Source organism: Pristis pectinata, chromosome 13 (genome assembly GCF_009764475.1).
Source record: "Pristis pectinata isolate sPriPec2 chromosome 13, sPriPec2.1.pri, whole genome shotgun sequence".
NCBI classification, from domain to species: domain Eukaryota; kingdom Metazoa; phylum Chordata; class Chondrichthyes; order Rhinopristiformes; family Pristidae; genus Pristis; species Pristis pectinata.
In genome coordinates this window covers 42,680,320-42,705,409 of record NC_067417.1, presented here as the reverse complement: position 1 = coordinate 42,705,409, position 25,090 = coordinate 42,680,320, and the positions used below count along the sequence as shown (strand labels likewise).

Below are 25,090 nucleotides of genomic sequence, written 5' to 3'. Positions count from 1 at the left end.
ACTATAAGCCTTAAAATGCTTCAAAAATGCATAGGAGAATTTGTGAGGTCAGATTTCTGTAAGTCTAGTCATTTGTAACTCGAGAAGCCCCTATAAATTAATATTTTATCATTTTTTGCAGAATAATTCCTGTATCCCTTTTTTGTTCAAATGCAGTTCAAAGGTGTCCCCAGGTGCTGCTCTTTACCTCATGGCAGTGAAAAGTTCAAGACAGTGAACACAAGCTGACACTTTAATTACCGGGTGCAAGATAACATAACCAATTCCAGTTCCCAACTAATGCCTGTACCTGCGCACAACTGGAAGATGGTGATCAGGATTGGGAATCCTACCCGAATCCCACCCCAGGCAAGCATCAGCTGTCTCCTTAATGCTGCCCTGTTTAGAGGTTAACCCAGCACACGCAAGTGCAGAAACTAAAAACAAAATGTGAATATTGAAAATCTGAAATAAAAACAGAAAATGCTGGAAACAATCAGCAGGTCAGGCAGTATCTGTGGATAGAGCGTCCAATCCATTCCTTCTGCCATTTTCTCTGCAATTTAAAATTACTTTTTTAGAAATCTATCTTTCCTAGTTCAAACGGTGCAGTCTGACCTGCTGAGTGTTTCAGCATTTTCTGTTCCTATCACACACAAGAGCGGTGTCAGATGCTGCACATCCCCTGTCGGACAGCAGGGGTGCGCTCAGTTCAAATTATTGAGTATTTCAATTACTTGGTGGTTCTGCAGGGCTCTGGCCTCGTTAAAATAAGGCCAAGGAAAAGGATGCTTCATCCCGAGACAAACAGGTTCTAGGACTTGATGTCAATTGGTAAATCATAATTATATTTGACTCTACAAGTGTTCAGCTACAAGTTCTATTGTTGGTTCCAGATCTCTCTCTCTCTCACTCCCACTGGCCAGTCCTGGGTATTCCATCAAAAAAAATCTTCCCTTTAGCTGGCTGTTGCTCTCCCACTGATTAGTCCTGGGTCTCTCTGCTTCCCTCCACTGGTCAATGCTGGGTCTGCCCTGTTCTACCGACCAGTTCTGGATTTCCCCCTTTGTTCCCTTCTCCTGGCCTTTCCCCATGGCCCTGCAAACTGTTCTGCCTCAAATGCACATTCAGTTTCCTTTGAGACACATGGCAAGCAGTGAGTTCAGATCATATTGGCTCTCTGCACAAAAAAGTTCTTCTCCACATCCTATGTGTTAAGCTTAAATCAGTGAAAATTGCAGAAGCTGGATATCCAAAACAAAAACAGAAAACATTGGAAATACACAGCAGGTCAGGCTGCATCTACGGGAAGAGAAACCGAGTGAATGTTTCAGTTCAGAGACCCTTTGTCGAACTGAGAAATGGGCAAAGGCGGTTTGTAAAGCTGCAGGAAGAGCAGGGGAGGGAATGTCTCTGATAGGGTGAAACTGGGGAGACCATGGGGATAAGCTATAAACAAGACTAAACAACCACGTTTATGTTATAGGCTATTTTAGCCCATCATATATCTGCCCAAATTGGTGGCTCTTGTTCCTGTAATTATCTGCTAAAGGGAACATCTCTCTGTTAAACCAGTGTTGTGCACCTCCATCAGATCATCTCTCAACTGTCTTTGCTGCAAGAACAACCCCAGTTTCTCTAGGCTAATCTTGCAGCTGAAATCCTTCATTGTTTACAGGATATGGATGTCACTGGCAAGAGCAACATTTAATGTTCATCCCAAATTGGCCCCCGAACCAACTGACTTCAGAAAGCAATAAAGAGTCAACCACAGTAATACGCTGGGAGCAATGGCTCTGGGTAAGGATGACAGATTCACTTTCCTGAAGAATGCTGGCACCCTGATGGGTTTTTATGATAATCTGGTGCTTTCATGGTCAACATTACTGACATAAGCTTTTCATTCCAAATTTTTAAAAATTATATGAATTTGAATTCCTCATCTGCCATGGCAGAATTCAAACCAAACTCTCCGGATCAATGTCCAGAAACATTACTGCTCCTCGTACCTATTTCTCACAATTCTCCAACTGTGGTCAAATCAGAGTGTGTTTATAAAGGTGATTATAACATGACTTCTGTGCTTGTTTATTCTCTCTTTATGAAGCTCAGGACCCAATATAATTTCATAACACATCCTATCATCTTCAAAGATATTATGAACAACTGCATGCAGTCTCTCTGTTCTTGGACACCTTTGGAACATTCTCACCCCTATCCTTTCTGCCAAAAGAAATCACTTTGGACTTCTCTGTATTAAGTTTCATCTGTAGTCTGTCTATTCTACCAGCTGTTGTCTTCCTGCGGTCTAGTTCAACCCTCCTCATTTGTTTATCATTCCTCCAAGTGTTGTTCATCTACATTACACTGTACACCCATGTCCAAGTCTTAAATACACTGACTAAAGCAGTGATCCTAGACCTGACCCTTGGAAACACCACTCTCTACCATTGGCCAGTCAACTGCTTACCAGGACTGTCTGCTTTCTGACTGAGTTACCTTCTCCTCATCTTACATTCCTTCAAATTTGCAACAACTGACTGCACCACACTGGCCATTTCTACATTGCCTACGGTTCCGCCTTCAATACTGTAATTCCAAGCAAAGTCATCTCCAAACTCCCACACCTGGGTTCAACACCTCCCTTCTGGATCCTTGACTTCCTGACCAACAGACTGCAATCAGTGAGGATAGGCAGCAACACTTCCACCCTGATTATTCTCAACAGTGGTGCCCCACAAGGCTGCGTCCTCAGCCCCCTGTTCTACTCCCTATACACTCACGACTGCGTGGCCAGATTCTGCTCTAACTCCATCTACAAGTTTGCAGATGATACCACCGTATCTCAAATAATGATGAGTCGAAGAACAGGAAGGAGATAGAGAACCTAGTGGAATGGTGTCATGACAACAACCTTTCCCTCAATGTCAGTGAAACAACAGAGCTGGTCATTGACTTCAGGAAGGGGGGAGGTGCACATGCACCTGTCTACATCAATGGTGCTGAGGTCAAGAGGGTTGAAAGCTTCAAGTTCCTAGGAGTGAACATCACCAATAGCCTGTCCTGGTCCAACCACGTAGATGCCAGGAACAAGAAAGCTCACCAGCGCCTCTACTTCTTCAAGAGCTAAAGAAATTCGGCATGTCACCTTTGACATTCACCAATTTTTATCAGTGCACCATTGGACCTCTTGTATGATAAGATTGACTCTTGACCTCACAATCTACCTCTTCATGGCCTTGCACCTCAGTCTGCCTGCACTGCACTCTCTCTGTAACTGTAGCACTATATTCTGCATTCTGTTATTGCTTTTCCTTTGTACTACCTCAATGCACTGTTGTAATGAAATGATCTGTATGGATGGCATGCAAAAAAGTTTTTCACTGTACCTCGGTACCATGTGACAATAATAAGTCAATTTACCAAATTTCTTTTGCTCACCTCAAACTCAACGGCCATTGCCAACAGCGTGGCAGACTGTGGCAGCACAGTGAATTCACTAGCCAGGAGTTTGGCCAGATAGGTCCTCGCGTACCAGAAGTAAAGGTTGTGCCAAGGCAGAAGGCTGGTGGTGAAGAATGGCTCCCCGATCAGAACTGATATCTGGCAGAGAAAGAACAACAAGCCAGGAACATCAGATACACTCAAAAAGGGAGGATAATGCAACGCGTTGTAGGAGGTCAAACTGCTCCTCATCCCCCACAGTAATCAGTCAAAACTCAATTTCCTTTGTTCACCATTTGGAGTATATGCAAGGGCGGCACCCAGAGTGCGCTAGTGTGACTTAAAAATCACAACCCATACGGTGAACAGTATACCATTATCATAATGTCATTGATGCACATATCATCCAATTGTCATAGGTGACCATTTTCTTGACAAATCTATGAGCATTTAACTTTTTGACCCACCCAAAATGCAAGCCCTGCCTCTGGTCACTATCTGATCATAAATAAACATCTCTTTGATTCAACCAAGTGTCACCATCCTTCAGAGGTAATTTTATTCATCAGCCTTGTCATTGTCAGCAGCCACAATTACTCCAGAGACCAAATGTGTTCCCAAAGCTAAAATCTCCTCTCACATTCCCAACGGTGGTGACTTACTTTAGGAACACGTCTGTGGACCCTGGGAAAACATTCCACTTGGCTTTTTGTTAATCTGCCCAGTCTTCTGGCTCAATTACAGAAAACAGGTCAGACTTGTTTTGTAGGAGAGGGTCATTTGTTCGAATAACAACATATTATATACCAGCTGCATCAATGCCCAAAGTGCTATGAGAAGGGTTTCATTAAAACCAATCACAGCAAACTTATTTACTTGCTCCAGTTTCAGACTGGATCCAACACAGTAAGCAATTCTGCGCTGTGCTCTCCATCCTGAGCAGCTCCCACACATCCAGACATGGATGAACAACCACAATCCTACAAGCGGGCTCAATCCCTCTGATTCCCAGACACTACCCAATGGATACAACAGTAGCATCTAAAATGTAGTAAAGCTTCCCAATTTCAAGATCCTAATCAAACTTGGCCTCTGAGTTGCAGAGAGCAAGATTAGTCAGTCAACTGATAGCTTTATCAAGAGATGGGGTTTAAGGACCATTGTAAATGAGACAAAGGAAGGCAGAGAGGGAAGAAGATTTTACGGAGGCAAGAGATGAAACAGCCAAAAGCAAGTTTCCTATTGTACGGCAAAGAAAGTCGACAATATGCAAGAGATCAGAAATTAAATGAAACAATACTCAGTTTTAAGCCCTGGAGGTGGTCATGAATTCAGGGAGGGCCAAGAGCACATGCCTGTTCACCAGCAGGAACAAGACTTAATTTGGCCTGGATGGACCTCTCACCAAGGCAGATGGTCTTCCCAGGCTCAATATTTAGGCTAACCTGTGTATCTTGGAACAGTAATTGAAAACAACACCACAGCTTCACAAAAGAAGAACAGACTAGATTTGAGAGCCAGAAAAACATACAATCCTACTCTGCTGCAGTAACAACTGAAAGATATGATTGTCTTCATAAATAACCTTTCACATTCTCCTCCACACCTTACAGCCAATGAAATTATTTTGAAGTACTGTCACTTTGTATTGTAGGAAACACATGCTTCCGTATCAGCAACGCATAATGACTAGATAATCTTTTTTCTTGGAAATGCTAATTGCGGAATAAATTTTGGTGCTAGACAGGAACCCAGGCTTCACTCTCCTGCTCTTTTTCAAAACAGCGTCATGGATCTGAGACAGCAGATGGCACTTTTAATGTCTGATTGTGTAGCTCCCTCTCAGTACTGCACTGGCCTAGAGTTTTGCATTCAAGTCACGAGAGTGGAACTTGAAACTGGACACAAGCTTCTCAGCCCAGCAACATTTACTGGTCCATATCTATTAGAACAAATACCATTTTCTATTATTTCTGCCAATGCAGATAATTTCAGATCTCCTACATTGTTTATTCTTTGCTGAATTTTTGCCAATTGACTCTAAATCCCTTTTCAGACTTTTCACATCCTCTACAGTTTACTTTTCCACAGAGCTCTGCTTCGGTGACAATATCAGGATACATTACACCTGTTCCCTTGATCTAATTCATAGCTATAGATCTTAAATAGTTAAACCTTCCACCAACTCCCTAGTTACAATGTGCTAACCCAAAAATACCTGTTTAATCATTCCCTTCTCTGTCCATTGCCCAACCTTCAATCCAAACTCATATCTTACCCCAATGGCCATGAGCCCTAATCTTGTCTGGCACCTTACAGTAGAAACCTGCAGCAGGAATTATTGCCCTAATTTACTTATGTCAAAAAATCAATTTACTCAGCAAGTAGTCTCATGCTTCAGTAAATCTCGGACTGAATTATAGCACAATGTGTCAAGTAGAGCAGTATTATTTCCCGAGTAAAATACAGTAAAGTATAGCAACATAACACAAATTGTGTGTGTAAAATCGATGTTGGTTACTTACAGTAGCACGTGACTGACAGGGCAGTTACTAAATCGTGTCCATTCTAACTGGGATTGGTGGTGCAATAATAGGTTGGTTATTAATTTTAGAATCACCCAGCTCCTTCACCTGTGAAAACTGCAGGACTGCACCAACAGGGCCCATATAAAGTTTCAGCCTGCCCAAAGCCGTGTATTTTTGGAACATGGACAATTTTAACAAATAGACTGGAAAGACATGACAAGAGGCTTACACAAATGACCCACAGTTGCCTCATCCTTTACTCAAGCACAAGCTCACCTGGTTGTTACCCAGGTCCACATGCATTAGCTGCTCTGGGCTTTTCTCTGAAACCATCACCTTCCCGGTCAATCCATTAGCAGCTAAAATCTGAGAATCACATACATAAAAAGTTTAGAGGTCTGATCCTGGTGACATCTCTGCTGTACAGATAAAACCTGTTTTATATGTACCATCACACATTAACACATTCCCAAGACATCCAGAATCATTTCATAACACGTGGGTTATTTTTGAAATCCAGTTACTGCTTTCACAGAGATACTGTTATTATTTGAGATGCAGATATTACTGGCAAAGGCAGCATTTATTGCCCATCTCTCAATGCTTCTGAGAAGGGGTGGTGAGCCAGCTTCTTGGACCCTGCAATCCTTCCGGTGAAGGTACTGCCCACAACATTGTTGGGTGGGGAATTCCAGGATGTAACCCAGCATTGAAGGAACTGCAGCATTTTTTCACGGCAAGATGGTGTGCAACTTGGAGAGAACCATGCAGCTCGTGGTGTTCCCATGTGCCTGTCAACCTTGTTCTTCCTGAGGCTGGAAGATGTAGGTTTGGGAGCTGTTGGAATAACCTAAGTGACTGTGCAGTGCTTTTTACAGATCGCCATGGTGCACTAGAGGTGGAGAGAATAGATGCTGATGGTGGAAATGGCAGCGCTCCAATCTCCTCAGCTTTCTGACCTGGATGGTGTCAAATTTCTTGAGTACTGTTGGAGCTGTCCTCATCCAGGCTTAACTCTTAACATTCCTAACGTGCACCTTGTAGATGGTGGAAAGGCCTTGGGATGTCGGGAGATAAGCTTTTCCCTACGAGTTACCCAGCCTCTGATCCACTCTTGTAGCTACAGTATTTGTGTGGTTGGTCCAGTCGGGTTTTTGATCTATGATTCCAACCCCTACTCCAGATGTTGATGATAGGGTCTCAGGAATCGCCATTAAATGCCAGGATAGATGAACAGACTTCTATTATCGGAGATGGCCATTGCCTTACACTTTTGTGACAAATGAGACACCATTTACCAGCCTGTGCCTGCATGTTATACAGGTCTTACTGCATGTAGGCACAGGCTGCTTCACTTGCTGAGGAGTTGTGAATGGATCTGGATATTCTGCATTCAGCAGCAGTTCTGATCTTATGCTCAGATTATTGATTAAGCAGCTGAATTTGGTTGAGTCCAGTATACTGGCTAATGGAGCTCGTGCAGTGATGTCTAGAGGCTGGGATGATTGACCTCCGACAACCACAACAGTAATGATGTGGTGTGAGTCAAAATGGGTGAAAACTGGCTTGTGCGATGGAGGGAATTTTAGAAGGAAGCTAACTACTCTGCAGCTTTGGCAGAACATGGTTGGAAATACAGTCATTAATTAGTACACAAACAGCCAAATAATGAATGGCCAGTTAATTCATTTTATATTGTTGGCCAAGAAGAGCATTCTGTTTGTCAAATAATGGTATGTATGGCATCACATCCAGCAGGGTAAACAAGTACACCACCATATCAAGAAGCAGAAGTATATCATTACACTTAACCACATTGTTAGACAGAAGACCACTAGCACACTGCGTCAAATCAAGACCGAGTCCAACAGCTCACTACGGAACACTGCAAAGCAAAGCTGCAAATCCTCCAGTTCAATGCATCATATCCCCATTAAACTGAACCATATCTACAGGCAGTTCACTGCATCAAATCCTGGATCTGACATCGCATAAGTAGACTCGACTGCACCTTGAGGCTGGGAGTCAGTTGATAGACTGTACCCCATCCTGGGGCCAAGTCCATCAACTTGGTCCATAACCAAGGGGCTATGAGTTCCTTAGTTTACTGCAGCACACAGTACCTCTTTCTGCAAAGTTCCACCTGCACAATGTGTCATTCTTTCAAATAAAGATCTCCACTCTACAAAACTGCTCCAGCAACATAAACTCCAGTAAGCTCAGCTCAGCAGGTGCCAACTCACCTTCTGCATGACGCGCCTGGACATGGCAGAAATCTCCAGACTATAAACCTATGAGTAACGGAGCAAATAAACAAGTCAGTCCAGTTGTACATTCAATGCCTTCAAGAAATTTATTCAAGAGGCTAAAGAGTGTGCAGGAACAGAAGGGCTGGGGTATGTATGTGCATTAATCCTTGAAAAGTGGCAGGTCACTAGAATCCTCGGGTGTATGGAGAGCACAGACCCAAGGAAGTTACCATGAACCAAATACAGCACACTGGTCAGGTAACAACTGAAACAGTGTGCCCAATTCTGGTCACCTAACTTCCTTGAGTTTTAGAGAAGATGAAGAAAATATTTCTATATTTCCAGGAATAAGGAATTTCAGCTTTATGGATGGACTAAAAAGCGGGAATTATTCTCCAGGAATCAAAGAAGGTTGAGAGGAGATTTGTTTAAGATGTACAAGACCATAACTAATTTATATATAGTAAATAGAGGGAAACAGCACTGGTTCGGTGAATAAATCACCAGACCAGTAGTCCAGATGACTGGACTAACAATCTGAAGAGTCAAGTTCAAATACCGCCATGGCAACTATGAAATTTAAATTTAGTTAAAATGTGGAATTTGGAAACTCGTGGAGGAAATCTGCTTTCCTGACCAGGATTGGCCTGTATGTGACACCACACCCATCTTATGTGGTTAACTCTTAAGGGCCCCCTGAAACGGCCTTGCAAACTACTCGGTTTCAAGAGGACAATAAATGCTGGTCTTCTCAGCAATGCCCAGAGCCCAAAAAATAAATAAATTCAAAAAAGCTGTCCAGTTAGCAGATGATTTAAGGATCAGGGGTACAGATTCAAAGGGGAATACAAGGAAAAACTTCTTAAGCAAAGAATAGTTATCATTTGGAACTCATGGGCCAAAAGGATGGTGGGAACAAAAAAACAAAATCCATCAGGAGTTCCAAAAGGGAACTGGATGGGCACATTGCAGAATTACAGAAGCACAGGAGGGTGTGAAGGAGTAATCTAACTACTCCCACCAACTGCCCTCATCTCCTTCACTCAGACAGCATCAACCCTGACCCCCACCCAGCCCAGAAAATACTTTCTTCATTATACTTTTGGTTCTTCCATTCCGGATCCCCGATTCCTGGTCCTTCCAGTGATGAGAACAGTTGTCTCACCTAGACTCTTCCTGACTTTAAGTATCTCCAAGAGATTCCCTCTCAGCCTAACCTGTTCCACAGAGAACAGCTCCAGCTTCTTCAGTCTATCCATGTAACTGAAGTCCCTTGTCCCAGTAAATCTCTTCCACAGTTTTCATACTTTTCTCAAAGTATGGTGCCCAGAACAGGACACAATGCTCCAATTGTGGACAATCTAATGTTTCATGAAGGTTCGTCCTGATATGTCTGAAATACAAAATGACTCGGGTCTCTGGGATAGACGATTCAAAGCATCAACAACCCTCCGAGAGGGTCTGCTTTTGCACTCCATACCTCTGTTTACAAACCCCAGGATCCCTTGTCCATTAACTGCTTTCTCCAGCAACTATCTGCTGGAGGAACTCAGCGGGTCGAGCAGATTCCAGCCTCTGCAGTCTCTTGTACCTCCAACTGCTTTCTCAATCTGTCCTGCCACTTTCAACAATTAGTGCACATATACCCCCAGACTGCTTCTTTCCTTAGCTAATTTTAGAATTGTTCCCTCTAGATTATGTCACCTCTTTGACTGTCCTACCAAAACGTAACATTTTTCTGTGCAACATTTCAACGGCCATGACTGTCCATTCCACCAGCTTGAATGTATCCTCCAGGCCTGTTACTATCTTATGTCATCTTCAAATTTCGAAATTGTGCTCTGTGCACCTAAATCCTAGTTATTAATATATAGTAAGACAAGCAGGGAATGTGGTACCAAACCCCGGAGAGCACCAGTACACACTTCCCTCCAGACTATAAAACAACTGTTAACTGCTATTCCCCGCTTCATGTCACGAAACTAAGTTTCTGTCCCTGCCATTACAGCCCCAATTATCCATGGGTTTCAAACCTAGTGTGCAACAGTTTTATGCCCTTCCAAAGACCACATTCACCACATCAACTGCATCTGCCCCTCACCTTCCTCACCAAAATTCTTATCAAGTTTGTTAAATACAATCCATTCAATACAAATCCTAATTAATCCACATTTGTCCAAATCACCACTAAACTCAGATTTTATTATCATTTCCAAATATTTCCCTATCATCAAGGTTAAACTGACAGGTCAGTAGTTGCTTGGTTTATTCTTTGAACAGTGGCATAAAACTTGTAATTCTGTAATCCTCAGGCCCCTTGTCCTTTGACATTTGGCAGATAATGGTCAATAATACTACAACTTCCACCCACTTCCTTCTGTGGCCTAGGATGCATCCTACCCAGATTGGGTGATTTAAGTGTAGCAAGCCCAGTATCTACTCCTCATTAGTTTTAAATGCTTCCCATGACTCAGTTACATGTTCTTTTGCTGAGACTCCAGCAGCTTCTTCTTCCTTGCTCAAGACTGATGTAAAGTGTTCATTTAGAACCTCAACCATGCCCTCTGCCTCCATAATTAGATCTCCTTTTTGTTCCTAATCATTCCCACCTCTCCTTATTATCCATTTATTGTTTACATGCCGATAGAAGACTTGTGTTTGCCAACGGTCTTTTCTCGTCATCTCTCTTTGTCCTTATTTCCCTTTTCACTTCTCCTCTGAACTTTCTACGATTAGCCTGGTTCTTGCCCATGTCATCAACCTAACATCAATCAAACGCCCTTTTCTCTGCTTTATTTCACTCTCCATCCCTTTGGTCATCCAAGGAACGTTGATTTTAATAGTCCTACTGTTTTCCCTTGTGGGAACATACCCAGACTGTAACACAGCCTTGTTGAAGGTCAACCACTGACTTACAGTTTTGCCTGTGATTCCAAGTTCTCTAAGGCCAGAACACACCTAATCTGATTGAAAGTGGCCATCTGTACCTTTGATTCATCCATATCCTTTACCGTTGTCATTCTAAACTCATGATCCAACGATCACTGTTCTGTAAACATTCCCACTGATATTTGTTTCACTTGGTCTGCCTCATTCCCTCAAACCAAGCCTTCCTGATCAAGGAAGTTCTCTTCAAGGTCCTTCAAAAATTTCTTCCCCTCTTTGCCCCTTATTGCTATCCCAGTTTATATCAGCACGGTTCAAATCACTCAATCATTACCCTAGGGCCTTACTCATTTAAAAACAATCTTTTTCTGCATCCTCAGTGTCACGTTTTTGTCCGTCCCTAATTTCCCAGGGGGTGAGCTTCCTTTTTGAACTGCTGCAGTCCTTCTGGTGAAGGTACTTCCCCAATGCTGTTGGGCAGGGAGTTCCAGGATTGACAGACAATGATAACGAAGGACCAATCAGGATGGGGAACCTGTAATCTCCCTGTGCAGCTGCTTCATTATAGTCGATGACCTGTACAATCACGTACTTCTACCGAGGGAAAATGATTTGCAGGGCTCTGGGGGAAAAGTTGGGGTTGAGGTGGATGGGATTGCTCCACCAGGAAATGGCACAGATTTAATGAACTGAAAGACCGCACTCTGTGCTGTAACAATTCTAAGATTCCAGTACGTTTTAGCACGAGGATTCAGAATCATGGAGAAAATTAGACCTTGTTAGTGAGGTAGCAACTTGGGGAGTAGGCATGTTTCAGCACTGTATTACACTTTAAGCAATTGGTTTTTATCATGGATTAAATTCCATTGCCGATCAGTGGGACCTCACCAACAATGCTAAGCACAGAATCCACTTTGCTATCACTCCCCAGTGTGGCTGTCTGACTCTGTCAAGTGAATACTGGAGAATAAGCCAACAATGACTGCCAGAAATGTGTGCATGGGACACTCAGCAAGATGTCAAAACTGAGCTCAGCAGCAAGCCTCGTGGTCAAATATTATACCGATGTTCAGCATCCTAAGCTGCAAAAATAACTAACAGCCAGGTGGAGAAGGTGGTGGTAAAGCAGTCACCTCCAATTCCCAGGCAAAACCTGACATCAACTCATGCTCAGGTGCTCAACCTCCAACCCTGAGCTACAATAATATATAACCCTATATCTTATGGTCTTATAATGTCCGTACCTGTGCAGCACCCAGCAAGTGAGCGAAGATTGAGAGCAGGCTTCCATCACTGACAGTCATGCACACAGTGTCTGGCCTCAGAACCTGAAGACACAATAAATAGTAATTCCATAATCATCATGGTCAAATAATGTTCACAGAATCTTTTGTGCCTGGAATTAATTCTCAAGTGCAAAGCCATAGCTTTAAAATAATAGTCTAATTCTTTAGCCAGTACTTAACTTTTTCAATTATATCTGACCTGTGAGAATGAGCTTGAGAGAATTTACTGACGGAACCCATCGCTCTTCTAGGATAGAATGGAGTACCAAAAACCTTTCAGCTGTTTTCCTTCACATCATTCATCTCACTGCATGGCAACAAAATTCAAACTGAACATACTGGAGAAATCATAATATGCACAACAGTGCAGGCAGTGTGTGTATAATCAGCAAAAGGAATGCTTCAGTTGCCTACACTAAATCACGTTTCTCTTTAAATGGGACTGGTATAATACCTGGAGAACAAAAAACTGCAGGGTTCTGGGGAAAATGTCAGGGTAATGAAGCTAACTGGAAAGTTCCCTGTCCGACTCTTTCCTAATAGGCCGGAGCCAAAACTTTGCAAGACCACACTTCCTTCACCTGACTTCAACCCTTGGACTATTTTCCTTAGGATCAATGTTCCTCAGTTTATTTCCCTTGTTCTAATTTTATCTATTTCAGATAGTGAACTGTTCTCAGTCTCTTTTGCAACTTTTCAAACAGAACTCACGTTGCAGTTTGACTCAAGGTAACCTGCTGAATATTCATATCCTTATCCTAACATCCACTTTCCGACAAAGGGTCTCTGACCCAAAATGTTAACTCTGTTTCTCTCTCCACAGATGCTGCCTGAGCAGCTGAGTGTTTCCAGCATTTTCTGTTTATATTTTGGACTTCCAGTATCTGCTTTTTAAAAATTTTTAGATCTGTTTTCTGTGCACAGATTCCAACATTGAACTGCTTCTGTAATGAAATATTCCAAGGTTCTCACTGTTTTCAGGGCCTTGATATAGGCGTTGTTCCTTTGTTGGTCATTTAGTTCTCCAAATCGCTGCCTGTTACACATGAGGTGGGCCTGACAGGAGCAGAGGGGACGTTCACTCAGCACTTCAGCGTCATGCTCATCACTGTGGAACACAAAGTTAAAGAGTCAGGTGAACAGATATATCACTTCTCATTTCTTCATTCCAGGGTTTTCTCAATCTTGGAACTCTTCCAGATGAAAGAAGACAAATAAATACGCATCATTGAAATAATAAGCCAGATACTACAGCAAGCAAATCTAGATAAGGAAGAGTGCATGATACACTGTAAGGCTGGACAGTTAAGCTCTGTACTCTGCATTCACAGCATATGTGCAGCCAGTACAATTTGTGCAGACAGTACAATTTGTACACACAGGGTGCATTCTACAAGCTCTATGATGAGGTCAGCATATAATATCCTTTATACACATCAAATTGATAAGTGTGTTTAAGGATTACGATCCCTAGGTATCCTTTGTAATATTGGAATTACAACCTGCAGTGTGTATTGGCCTGCTGGGCACTACCTTAAATTATTATTCTTTATTCCATACCTGCTGTGTTGCAGTTTATACCACAGAGAGTAGTCGTCATGCACCGCTGAAATACACAGACGTTCTCCTTCTTGAACAGGTAACTCCTGGGGCAAGAAGTACACACACTGCATCCAATGGTCCCGCCACTGATAAGCAAGAAAAAAAACATCATCAGACCCAGACACACAGTGCAGTCAAGTCAAACATGACAAAGGACTCTCAAACAGCCCACATCGCTTAACCAAGCTCTCTTTGGCTGCTGGAAGTGGAAAACGTGAGGGCAACATGGTCAATAACAAAAATTAGTTCCAAACTAAAATGTAATGAGCAATGTATTTCGTGTTTTCATGAGTCACTTTACAGTTTTGCCATTTAGTATCAGAGTGTCTTAACACCTTCGTTCAATCTGCTGTTATGTCGGCATGGGTTTATGAAAAGGAAATCGTGCTTAACAAATTTGCCTGAGTTCTGTGAGGATGAAGTTATTAAACAGATATGCGAGAGCCAGTGGATGGCCAGTATTTGGACGTTAATAAGTTTTTTTGATAAGAGGTTAGTGTGCAAAATTATAAGTACATAGACTGGGGGTAACATACTGGCATGGATTAAGAATGGGTTGATGGAGGGCAAGATTAAATGGGTCTTTTTCCAGGTGGCAGGCAGTCACCAGTATAGGTGCTGCAAGAATCAGTACTTGTGCCCCAGCTAAAGAATCAGTGCTTGTGGTCAGCTATTCACAGTGTACACAAATGATCCGAACATAACATCTCTAAGCTTGCAGATGACATGAAATGAGGGGGGGAGTGTGAGTTGTGAGGAGGATGCAAAGAGGCTGCTATGTGATTTAGACAAGATAGGTGAGTGGGCAAATGCATGGCAGATGCAGTTTAATGTGGATAAATGTGAGGTTATCCACCTTGATTCCAAGACAGATAATTATCTGAACAGTGATAGAATTGGGAAAAGGGAAGGTGCAATGAGACCTGGGTGCCCTTGTACATCAGTCACTGAAAACAAGTGCTCAGGTGTAACAAGTGCTTAGGAAGGCTAATGGTATATTGGCCTTCATTGCAAGAAGGTTTGAGCACAGGAGCAAGGATATCTGGCTGCACCTTGATGAGACCCCAATTGGAGTTTTGTGTTCACCTGATCTGAGGAAGGATGCTCTTGCCGTGGGTGGAATGCAACAAAGGTTTCCTGGTGATTCCTGGGATAGCAGGACTGACAGGTGAGGAGGAATTGGGTAGGTTAGGACTATATTCAATGGAATATAAAAGAATGAGAGGGGATCCCACAGAAACCGATAACATGGCTGGACAAACAAGGTACAGGGAGGACGCTCCCTGTGACTGAGGGTCACAGCCTCAGGATACAGCGTATGGATTTAGAACCGAAATCAAGAGAAGTTTTTTCACACAGAGGCTGGTGAACCTGTGGAATTCTCCACCATAGAAGGCAGTGGAGGCCAAGTCATTAAGTATAGTCAAGGAGGTGGTAGATATATTTCTTAAAGCCAAAGGGATCAAGGGAGACAAGGAGAAAGTGAGATCAGAAGACCGATGTGGATGAGCCACGATTATGTTGAATGGTGGACCAGACCAGAAGGACCGAATGGCCTCCTCCTGCTCCTATTTTCAATGTTTCTAACTGCAGATTCGTGGAAAGTGGGCAGCTTGTGAGGTGCACGTTCCTTCCACCCCTCCCTGTGCTCCTGATCTGTGGCCTCGAGTTCCTCAGAGATTCCCACAGTCCGTGGGGATGCTGCATTTCTTCAAGGAAGCTCAAGCACACGCAGGAGTCTTTTTCTCTGTCCGCCTGGTACTCTCCTCCCATGACAGCTTGGAATAGTGGGTCTGTGCTGCGTATGTGAACGATGAAGCCTGCCCAACGTAGCCAACTGACTAGGGCCTCAAGGCAGGGGATGGTGACCTGCAAGAGAACACTGATGTTGGTTCACTTGACCTTCTGGTGAATTAGGAGGATTTGTGTGGAGACACAATTGTTTTTTTCCAGTGCCTTGAGGTGCCTGCTGTGGGCCCAGGTCTCAGAAGCAAAGAGGAGGGCAATGCTCACTGTTGCCTGACAAAGTTTACCAAGGTTCTGGGTCATGATCTTCAAATATCCCTTGCCTCAAGTGACCAAGGGCTGTGCTGCCACACCGAAGGTGGTGATGAATTTTTCATCATCCACGTCTGCCTTTGCTGAGAGGTGGCTCCCAGATCACACAAAGTTCTCTGCATTTTCCAGGGTGTCACCGTGTACCTTTATTGTCAGAGCACAGTGTGGCACAGCAGCAGCAGGTTGGTGGAGGACATCAGTCTTGCGGGTGTTGAGCACAAGGCCCATCCTCTCGTGCTTTTATGAACGAGTCGACGATGTCTTAACACTTGGCCTCTGAGCAAGTGCAAACACAAGCATCTGCACATTGCAGCTCCACTACTGAGGTTCAGGTGACCAGTTCTTGTAGTCTGAACAGTTTCCCATTAGTTCTGATGATTAGCAGCTCTACTTCATTAGGAGTTTGAGGAGATTTGACATGTCACCAAAGGTTCTTACAAATTTCTACAGATGTACAGTGGAGAGCATCCTGACTGGTTGCATCACTGCCTGGTATGGAGCCTCCAATGAACAGGATCACAAGAGACTGCATAGGGTTGTAGACTCAGCCAGCTCCATCACGGGCACAACCCTCCCCACCAACATGGACATCTTCAAGAGGCAGTGCCTCAAGAAGGCGGCATCCATCATTAAGGACCCTCACCTTCTGGGACATGCCCTCTTCTTGTTACTACCATCATTGAGGAGGTACAGGTTTCTGAAGACCCAAACTCAACGATTCAGGAACAGCTTCTTCCCTCCGTCATCAGATTTCTGAACGATCCATGAGCACTACCTCTTTATTCCTTTTTTTTGCACTATTTATTTATTTTTGTAATTTACAGATTTATGTCTTACATGGTACTGCTGCTACAAAACAACAAATTTCACGTCATACGTCAGTGATAATAAATCTGATTCTGATAGTTCCACTTCCTCAAGTAGGCTCAACATTGTGGTGAGAAAGGCTGAGGAAAGGTTCGAGTGCTGGACTGTTAGAGATGCCACCTTCTGATGAAACTTTAAACTAGGGCCTATATCTGTTCTCTCAGATGGACACAAATGCTGCAGAGCAATACTTAAAAAGCGGGACATGCTCAAAACCTGGTCTCAAATTTTAAATCCGCATTCTTTGCGATATACCTCACCTCCCTCTGAGATTTACTTAGCTTTACAACAGTCTCCTAATGCCAGAGATGTAATACTCCCTGCTCCCCCATCACTTCCTGCTGTTAGCCACACACGTCATAGAACCAACACACTGCCTTACCTGAATATTATTTGGAGTCGGATGAGCCCAGTATGGTGCCATAGTACATCTGATACTCCCTTCAGGATCCATTTCCATGTCCCACCACGACAGCACAACGTGGGCCTGCCCACTGCCTGTTGCTTGGACCTCCACAGTGTGCTGGGCTGGAGAACTACTCACTGCTTTACTGAAATCCACCCTGCAGAGAAAGCAAGCTATTATAAAACTAAGCCTCTCTTTGTTCTGTGAGCTTAAGCAACATAATGAAACCTATCAGAAAAAAGCCCAACTCTCACAACCTTCCACTGTCAGTGATTTACTCCACACTGCCAACTTAACTGGGAATACTTCATGCTGAGGACAAAATTAGAAAGTATTCCATGTTATTTAGAGGTTTGGTTGCATTGTGGTTATATTACAGGACCGTAGTGTGGACCAGTGATCTGGAGACCAGAGTTTGAATTCCACTGTTAATTAAGTGCAATACAAAGCCTCAAAACTACTAGATTGTTGCAAAAACCTATCAAGTTCATTCATGTCCTTGAAAGAAGGAAACTTGCCATTTCCATGCAACTTCAGAGCCGGACTGGGAATGTCCTCCCCAACGGGAGGTTGAGCCCAACAGAGAGTGTACAGTTAGGAGGAATGGCACCAACAATCCTCAGTGTTCACTTCAGATCCGGGGATGTTTCATGGCACTGGGCCAAACATGAACAAGGGATACTCTGTATGATCACCAACCACAGCCCTTCCTCAGCTGATGAAGACTCATATTGAGCACTGAGGATAACAAGATTCACGCTGGGTGAAGAATTTCAAATTCCATTGGTGGCAGTAGCTAAAAGACATCCCTTCTAGACGAGGCATGCAAAAGGTGGTGAGGGAACTAACACATCTAATTGACCTTGTCCTCACTGTCCATCCTCAGTGCTTCATCAATAATCTTCTGTCCATCATAAGGTCAGAAAATGAGAGGTTCACTCATAAATGCATAGTTTCATTTGCAACTCTTTGGATCATTAAGTTCAACCCAGACACAGTATAACTGGGACAATATCAAGGGCTGAGCGAGTAAATGGCAAGTAACATTCGCAGTACAGGTGTCAAGCAATGACCATCTCCAACAGGAAAGAATGTAACTATCTTCCCTAACATTGAACAACCAAGCATTATGTAATCCTCCACCTCAATGTCCTGGGAGGCCACTACCGACCAGAAATGTTGTGACTACGAAACCAAATCAAAGTCCAAGCATTCCATTGACAGTGACTCATCTCCTGACTCCTGAAACCTTTTCCACCACCCGCATGATACAAGTCAGGAAGATGTTTAAATACTGTCCCTTTATACAGATGAGCAAAGGACCAAGAGTCCTGAGAACATCCAAAAATAGCAGTACAATCTTCACCCTAACCTTCACCTGAAGCAATCACTCACTGTGGCTGCACTACATACATACACTGCACTGTAGCAGTCTCCAGGACTTTAGCAGCACCTCTCAGACATGCACAACACCAACCTCTCCAACTTCGTTCCAAGTCATAGGCTACCTTAACTTGGAAACATCTCGTCATTCCTTCACCATCACTGGGCTATGGCCTGGAATTCATTCCTTAACACAGTGGGGATAACTTCACCACAAAGACTCCACTTTCTCAACATAGTCACCCACAGCACCACCTCCTCAAGGGTAATTTGACATGCCAGCAATCTCCGTATCCAACAAGAAAGTAAAATAAACAGTCACACTTTAAGCAATACAAATAATTCCCAAAAAGGCATTTCTACCCGTGTTGATGGAAACTTTAAACTCCTTTATCCCTTCCCACAAGTATTCATTTTCCAGCAGGAAACATTAGATCCTACCTGAATACCTCTGTAACCTCTGTGAGGGGGCTGAAGTGGTTGCTGTCCACTTGATTGAGCTGAATGTCATAGACGCAGGGGGACCCAGCACACACCTGCATGTCCCTTGTCGGTAAAATGACCTTATCATTGCCATCCTCCAGCCCGATGTGAATTGGCAGCAATTTGTTCCAAGCCCACATCCGCTCTGACTCCACCAGCTGTGCGTAAATTGTGGCTCTGTGTGGAACAGCCTCACATTCTTCCTGTGGCCCATGGAGCAGGTGGATAAAAAGAAACAAGAGAACTAGGTTGTAAAGGATACCTTGCTTTGCTTGATTTGATTATTTAATTGTCACAGCTTTGTGGAAATTATTAAAGAACAGATATTTACTATGCTTTTGTGGGTAATATAATTCCTAGAACCAGCCACTGAGGGAATCATACAGTCCCAGAACAGGAGTCACTTTGTCCCCATATCCTCAACCTACCTGCACAAGGTACTTGTGAGCATGCTCATAACTTGGCAGTGCCCCCTCGCCAATAAGTTCCGTATCAAACAGCTCCGTGACCAGGATGTTAGCTCGGCATGACATGTCACCATCTGCAGAGTGGAAATCATTGTGAAGAATGTGCAATCAGCATCTGCTCAACCAGGAATCCACTAACCACTGATGTGTCAATGTACCGACACTGCCTGAATTCACTCTGGAAATCTGGGTACAAAATCTAACACAGCATAGTTGTTCGAATGGTTCTATAAGAAGTAAAGCTACTGAAAGAGTGCATTAGTTCCCCACTAGTACCTTTGGTGATCAGCAAGGCCCCTTTGGGTGAATTCTTTAAACTTAGACTTAAACCAGGTTGTTGACAGCATACTGTGCTATGATTACTTCAGCAATGTTTCCATTCTTGGCAGTTACAATTGTTGACTGTTTTCCTCTGTCAGAGACCTCTTTGCCAAAAGCACTGGCAGACTCCATCTACGACAGTCACCTCAATCTTTGCTCAGATGAACTACTATTAACCAACTGATAAGTCTGCAGATGCAGCTTATGTTGGGCTTTGTTGGGACGGTGTAACGGGACAGAGGTGTCAAAGTGGTATGGAGAATTAAAGTGACAAAGTGAACCTGGAGCAAGACAAATGGAAAACTACTCCACTGTGTAAATACTGCCTCCTGGGAAGGATATAGTTATTACACAGGTCCAACAGTCAAGCATGGTCATTTAAAACCTGGGGCTTGGTGTCCCTTTAGCAAGCAGCTTCTATATTGTTGCAATATTGGCTGTCATGTGACAGGTGATCTGTTATTTGTGTCTTGGAAGTCAAATCAAAACATATTTAAGACATAGCTTAAAAGTGGCTGCTTCAGTAACTACAGTGGTGATTACAAATTATTCTGATCAAACAGCACGATACATTACTAACCCAGTATTACAATTAACTGTTTCTATGGATCACTACAACTCAATAGGTAATGCACTGCTTCAACCTTTCCCATCAACGGTCTCCATTATACTGCCCACTTCAGGTGCCTTACCTGGCCCCACTGTCACCTCAGTCGAGTGTTTGTTGATAACTTTAATTTTATTGCTGAATCCATTTTTCTCCACAATCTTAACAGCAACATCAGCCATTGGCTTAAAAACCTGGGGAATGATAACGGAATTCACATTAACACCCATATTACCTCTACCTTCCCTTTTCTTTAGACAGTGCCTCTCCACTGGCGATCAGAAAAACAAGCTACTTCCTGCCAGCATTGTGAGCAAGGAGGCCATTGATCACACAAACATTGAGCCTCAGCAAAGAATCTTAACCTACAAGTTCCAATAACTAGCTACTTAATTGTGTTGTGTCTGAGATCGAGAGATTTCGGAGACAATCCATCAAATTTAGATCTTCAGCGCATGCAACCAACAGACTACTTTCACATTCAGTTAATTCTGCCATGAATCAAATCAACTCCAGAAGGACCCACATCACTGTCAGAGCCACAACCCTCGTGGCAGTCCTGATGCAGGGTTTTATCCCGAAACGTCAACAATTCCTTTCCTCACACAGATGCTGCTCGATGTGCTGAATTCCTCCAGCAGATTGTTTTTGTTGCTCCAGATTCCAGCATCTGCAGTCTCTTTTGTATCTCCACAACCCTTGTCTTGCCCCTTCTCTTAGGCAGTCCCTTGGGATTGAGGATGACTTGCTTCTTCTCCAGTTTTGTGGGTTCTGAAGTAGGTAACGAGGCCAATGTGGGATCCACAGTCTGTCACAGATGGTAGGCTGGTGGACAGTTTGTGAAGTAGTACATCACCTGTGCAGAACTTTTGTCAGCTCCTAACACATAGCTTTGGGATTCTCAATGCCACTTCAAATGGTCCTTCTCCACTTCGAGCATCATGTACCAGAGGTTCCCAGAAGTCAGTGGGGATGTTGCACTTCTTCAAAGAAGCTTTGACCACATCCTCGAATCTATTTCTTTGTCCATCTGGTAATTTCCTCCCACGACCAAGCTTGGAATTGAATGGATAACTTGGGAGTCTGCTGTCAGGCTCATGAGCAATGTGGCCTGCACACTGTAGCCAATTGGGAGTAACAAGGGTCTCAATGCTGGGAATGTTGGCCTGGTGTTAGTTCATTCATCTCCACTGAATCTGGAGGATTTTGTGGAGACTGCATTGCCAATGTCTTGGATTCCCACTGTAGATAGTCCTGGTCTCAGAAGCATAGAAATGGGGAGGGATCACTACTGCCTGATGAGTTTTGAGCCAGGTCGGAGGTCTTGATTTTCAATTACCCATTTCTTCAATCAACCGAAGACTGCACTGGCAGAAGAAGGCAGTGGAGAATTTCATCATCAAAGTCTGTGTTCACTGAAAACTGTCTCTTTAAAATATGGCAAGTTGTTCATGTTTTCCAGGGTTTCTCCACAAACCTTTATTGTCGGACGGCAGTGTGGTGCAGTGCGAGTGGGATGGAAGGGGACCTTGGTCCTGCCAACGTTCATTACAAGGCCCATCCTCTTGTATACTTAAGTGAACAATTCAACAATGTCTTGGAACTCGACCTCCTAGAGTGCATGAACACTAGCATCATCTCCACACTGTAGCTCAACTACTGAGGTCTGGGTGGCCTTGGTTCTGGACCCTGGTCCCCATAGGTGAGAACAGTTTCCAAATAGTTCTGAAGATTGGCTCCATTCCCAAAGGACATTTGTTGGAAGTGAGGTGCAACATTGTGCAAGAAAGATTGAGAAAGTTGTTGAGGCAATGGCATAGCCTCGTTTGACACCAGTCTTCACTGAGATTGGTTCTGTTACAGAGCTGTTGGTTGGTATGCTGTCATGGAGTAAATATAAGATGGGGACTAATGTTTGTGGGTAGGCGACTATGACGAGGATGTTCCATAGTCCCTCCTGATTGATGGAGTCAAAGGCTTTAGTGAGGTTGGACAAGACCATGTATAGTGGCTGGGGCTGCTACCTGAATTTTTCTTGGTGTTGTGACATGGTGAAGGTCATACCCACCGTGCACCTGGATAATAGGAATCCACGCCGTGGTTTGGCATGGCAAACCTTTGATTGCTGGGAGGAGGTGGGTGAGGAGGACCCTCGCAATTACTTTTTCTGTGGCACACAGCAGGAAGACTCTTCTGTAGTTACCACAGTCAGATCTGTCTCCTTTCTAGAAGGTTATGATTATGGCATCTCTGAGATTCCCTGGTATATCCTCCTCTTCCCAGAAGCAACAATGAGATTATTGATTTGCGACTGAAGCCCTTTGCTGCTGAGTTTTAGAACTTCAGCTGGGATACCATTTGCACCTGAGATCTAGTTTTTTAGTTGAGATAAGGCTCTGTAATTCAGGTAGCGAGGCTGGACAGAATATGCTGCTGTGGGGTGGAGAAAAGGTCAGAGCCACAGTTAAGAAGGTCTTTGAGGTATTCCTTCCAGTGGACGCTGATTGCCTCTCTATTCCTAATGAAGTCAGCCCCCTTCTTGGCTCTCATTGGGGTGAGCGTCCAGTGTTTGGACCAAAGATGGTTTAACAGCACCCAAGGACCCATGCATGCCACGGCCTTTATCAAGCGGCTGAACATCTGGTCCTTCTCCATCAGTCACTTGTTCTTTACCTCACGGGTTTTCTGCTGGACCTCTGCCTTCTGGTGCCTAGTGAGCTCTGATCACTACTCCAAACCTAAGATTCAACATCCTTGTTCCATGCTCAGTTAGCTGGTATGAGTCAGAGCACGACAATTTACTTGTATCTACATGCTTCGTTAAAGTGGTCAGGACATCAGCATTGTCACTTATTTTTGCCATGATGGAAAATGGGTGAGTCCATGTGGTAGTTAAATCATGTATGTAAATTTGTGTTGGATAACAATCCTTATCAGGGTTCTGTTTAAGCTTTGTATTAACAAGAAGAATTTGCATGCAAGGCAAGTGCACATTACCTCTGCATAATGACCAAATGTGCTTCCATTTGGAACAAATTGGGAATCAGATAGACAACAAAAGCAAGACAGCCTCATAAAACCACTATTTTTCTGCTCTTCAAAGTAGTAATTATTCACTTTCTCTATTTTGCAATCCTGTTCAATGAAGTTATTAAGCTAAATTGTTGAACGTTTGTTCATACGTTGTTCAAACCATAAGACTCTCTTTAGAAGGCCAACTTGGTCAGGTGGACATGTTAGTAAAATTATGTTAATACAACAAAATTAAGATCTGGAGCATAACACGTCCGCCAGCCCCGAATCTCACCTCGACTGCGAAACAGAAATCTGCACCAGCTTTCGCTGCCATCATGGATAACAGCCCCGTCCCAGTTCCAATGTCCAGGACAATTGCCCTCTGACCTCGCTCCTTCACCCTGCGGACTGCTGCCTGAATTCCACTGTAGTACTTCTCATTCTGCAAAATAGTTTCACGGCTTTAAGCATCTGCTGCGCCAATGTGGCTCAGACACACAGCAGTTTCCCATTCCATTCAAACATGTCATCTGGAATTCTTCTTTTCAGCATTGCACTAAATCATATTTTTTAGGTGCTCACAAACAACAGATAGAAACCAGTGCTACTCTGTAACAGCCCACTGCTTTAAGAGATCAAAGAGCAAACAATGCAAGGAAAAACATTCACTTTTAACTACACAGATATGGGAAGAGACCCGGTTACACTAATATCTCTGGTGCTGATAATCATCAGTAGTTTTAATCAGGCATTTCAGAACCTCAGCTACAAATAAATGGTCAAAATCAAAACTCACTTCCTTTTTTGTGCAATGAGTCATTACTACATTCTTGAGTTAGGGAGTGCAAACATGCCAAAGATTCTGTGCAACTTGCAGCCCTGTGACCCTACTTCAACCCTACAGTCTGAAAAGGCGAGACGGCCTACAGCCTTTACATAAATATGTATTAAAAATCAACTAACACATGCATTTTCTATCACACACTTACCCTGTCTTTGTCATGTAGCATATCTGCATAAGAGGACCTGATAAGACAATATAGAAAAATGGGCTAGTTAATTCTAATAAGCTTGGCATTCATAAGTTAACATATGGTTTTCATTTATTTGCCTGCATTAAACTAACTGAAGTGTTCAGATGTGAGACAGATTAATGGATACGTACAGTCCTTACAGGTTGAAATGTGAATGATTGTATCACATGGTTTATATTTAGAATACCGGAATCCCAGCTTTAAAATATAGACCAGGATCTAATGGGGTTTCTGATTGTAAAATATCAAACTATTTATCCCTAAATAATGTGGCTGTTGGAAATATTAAAGTAAAACAAACATTGCTAGAAATGCAGCATCCATAGGGAGAAACAGGATCAGTGATTCAGAACGAGCTGGAAACTGTTTAAATAGCAGTCTGGGATTTCTATACAACCATTGGTCAAACTTACCAACCAATTCAGATCACAATATAACAGTTCACTGCACATGAAACACAGCAGCAGACTGCCAC

At 43.3% G+C, this 25,090-nt stretch overlaps 1 protein-coding gene across 1 annotated transcript in view; it reads right to left on the bottom strand.

Moving 5' to 3' along the window:
- Window positions 1-25,090, bottom strand: part of prmt7 (protein arginine methyltransferase 7) — a 35,406-nt gene that overhangs the window by 7,399 nt on the left and 2,917 nt on the right. Inside the window, exons 2-13 of the mRNA XM_052028158.1 lie at window positions 24,571-24,607; window positions 23,874-24,023; window positions 20,652-20,760; window positions 19,600-19,712; window positions 19,130-19,374; window positions 17,282-17,462; window positions 13,933-14,060; window positions 13,345-13,480; window positions 12,331-12,414; window positions 8,195-8,242; window positions 6,228-6,317; window positions 3,421-3,582 (exon numbers count right to left, since the gene is read on the bottom strand). Of these exons, the coding sequence (XP_051884118.1) occupies window positions 3,421-3,582; window positions 6,228-6,317; window positions 8,195-8,242; window positions 12,331-12,414; window positions 13,345-13,480; window positions 13,933-14,060; window positions 17,282-17,462; window positions 19,130-19,374; window positions 19,600-19,712; window positions 20,652-20,760; window positions 23,874-24,023; window positions 24,571-24,607 (1,483 nt within the window). The remainder of the gene's footprint in view (window positions 1-3,420; window positions 3,583-6,227; window positions 6,318-8,194; window positions 8,243-12,330; window positions 12,415-13,344; window positions 13,481-13,932; window positions 14,061-17,281; window positions 17,463-19,129; window positions 19,375-19,599; window positions 19,713-20,651; window positions 20,761-23,873; window positions 24,024-24,570; window positions 24,608-25,090) is intronic.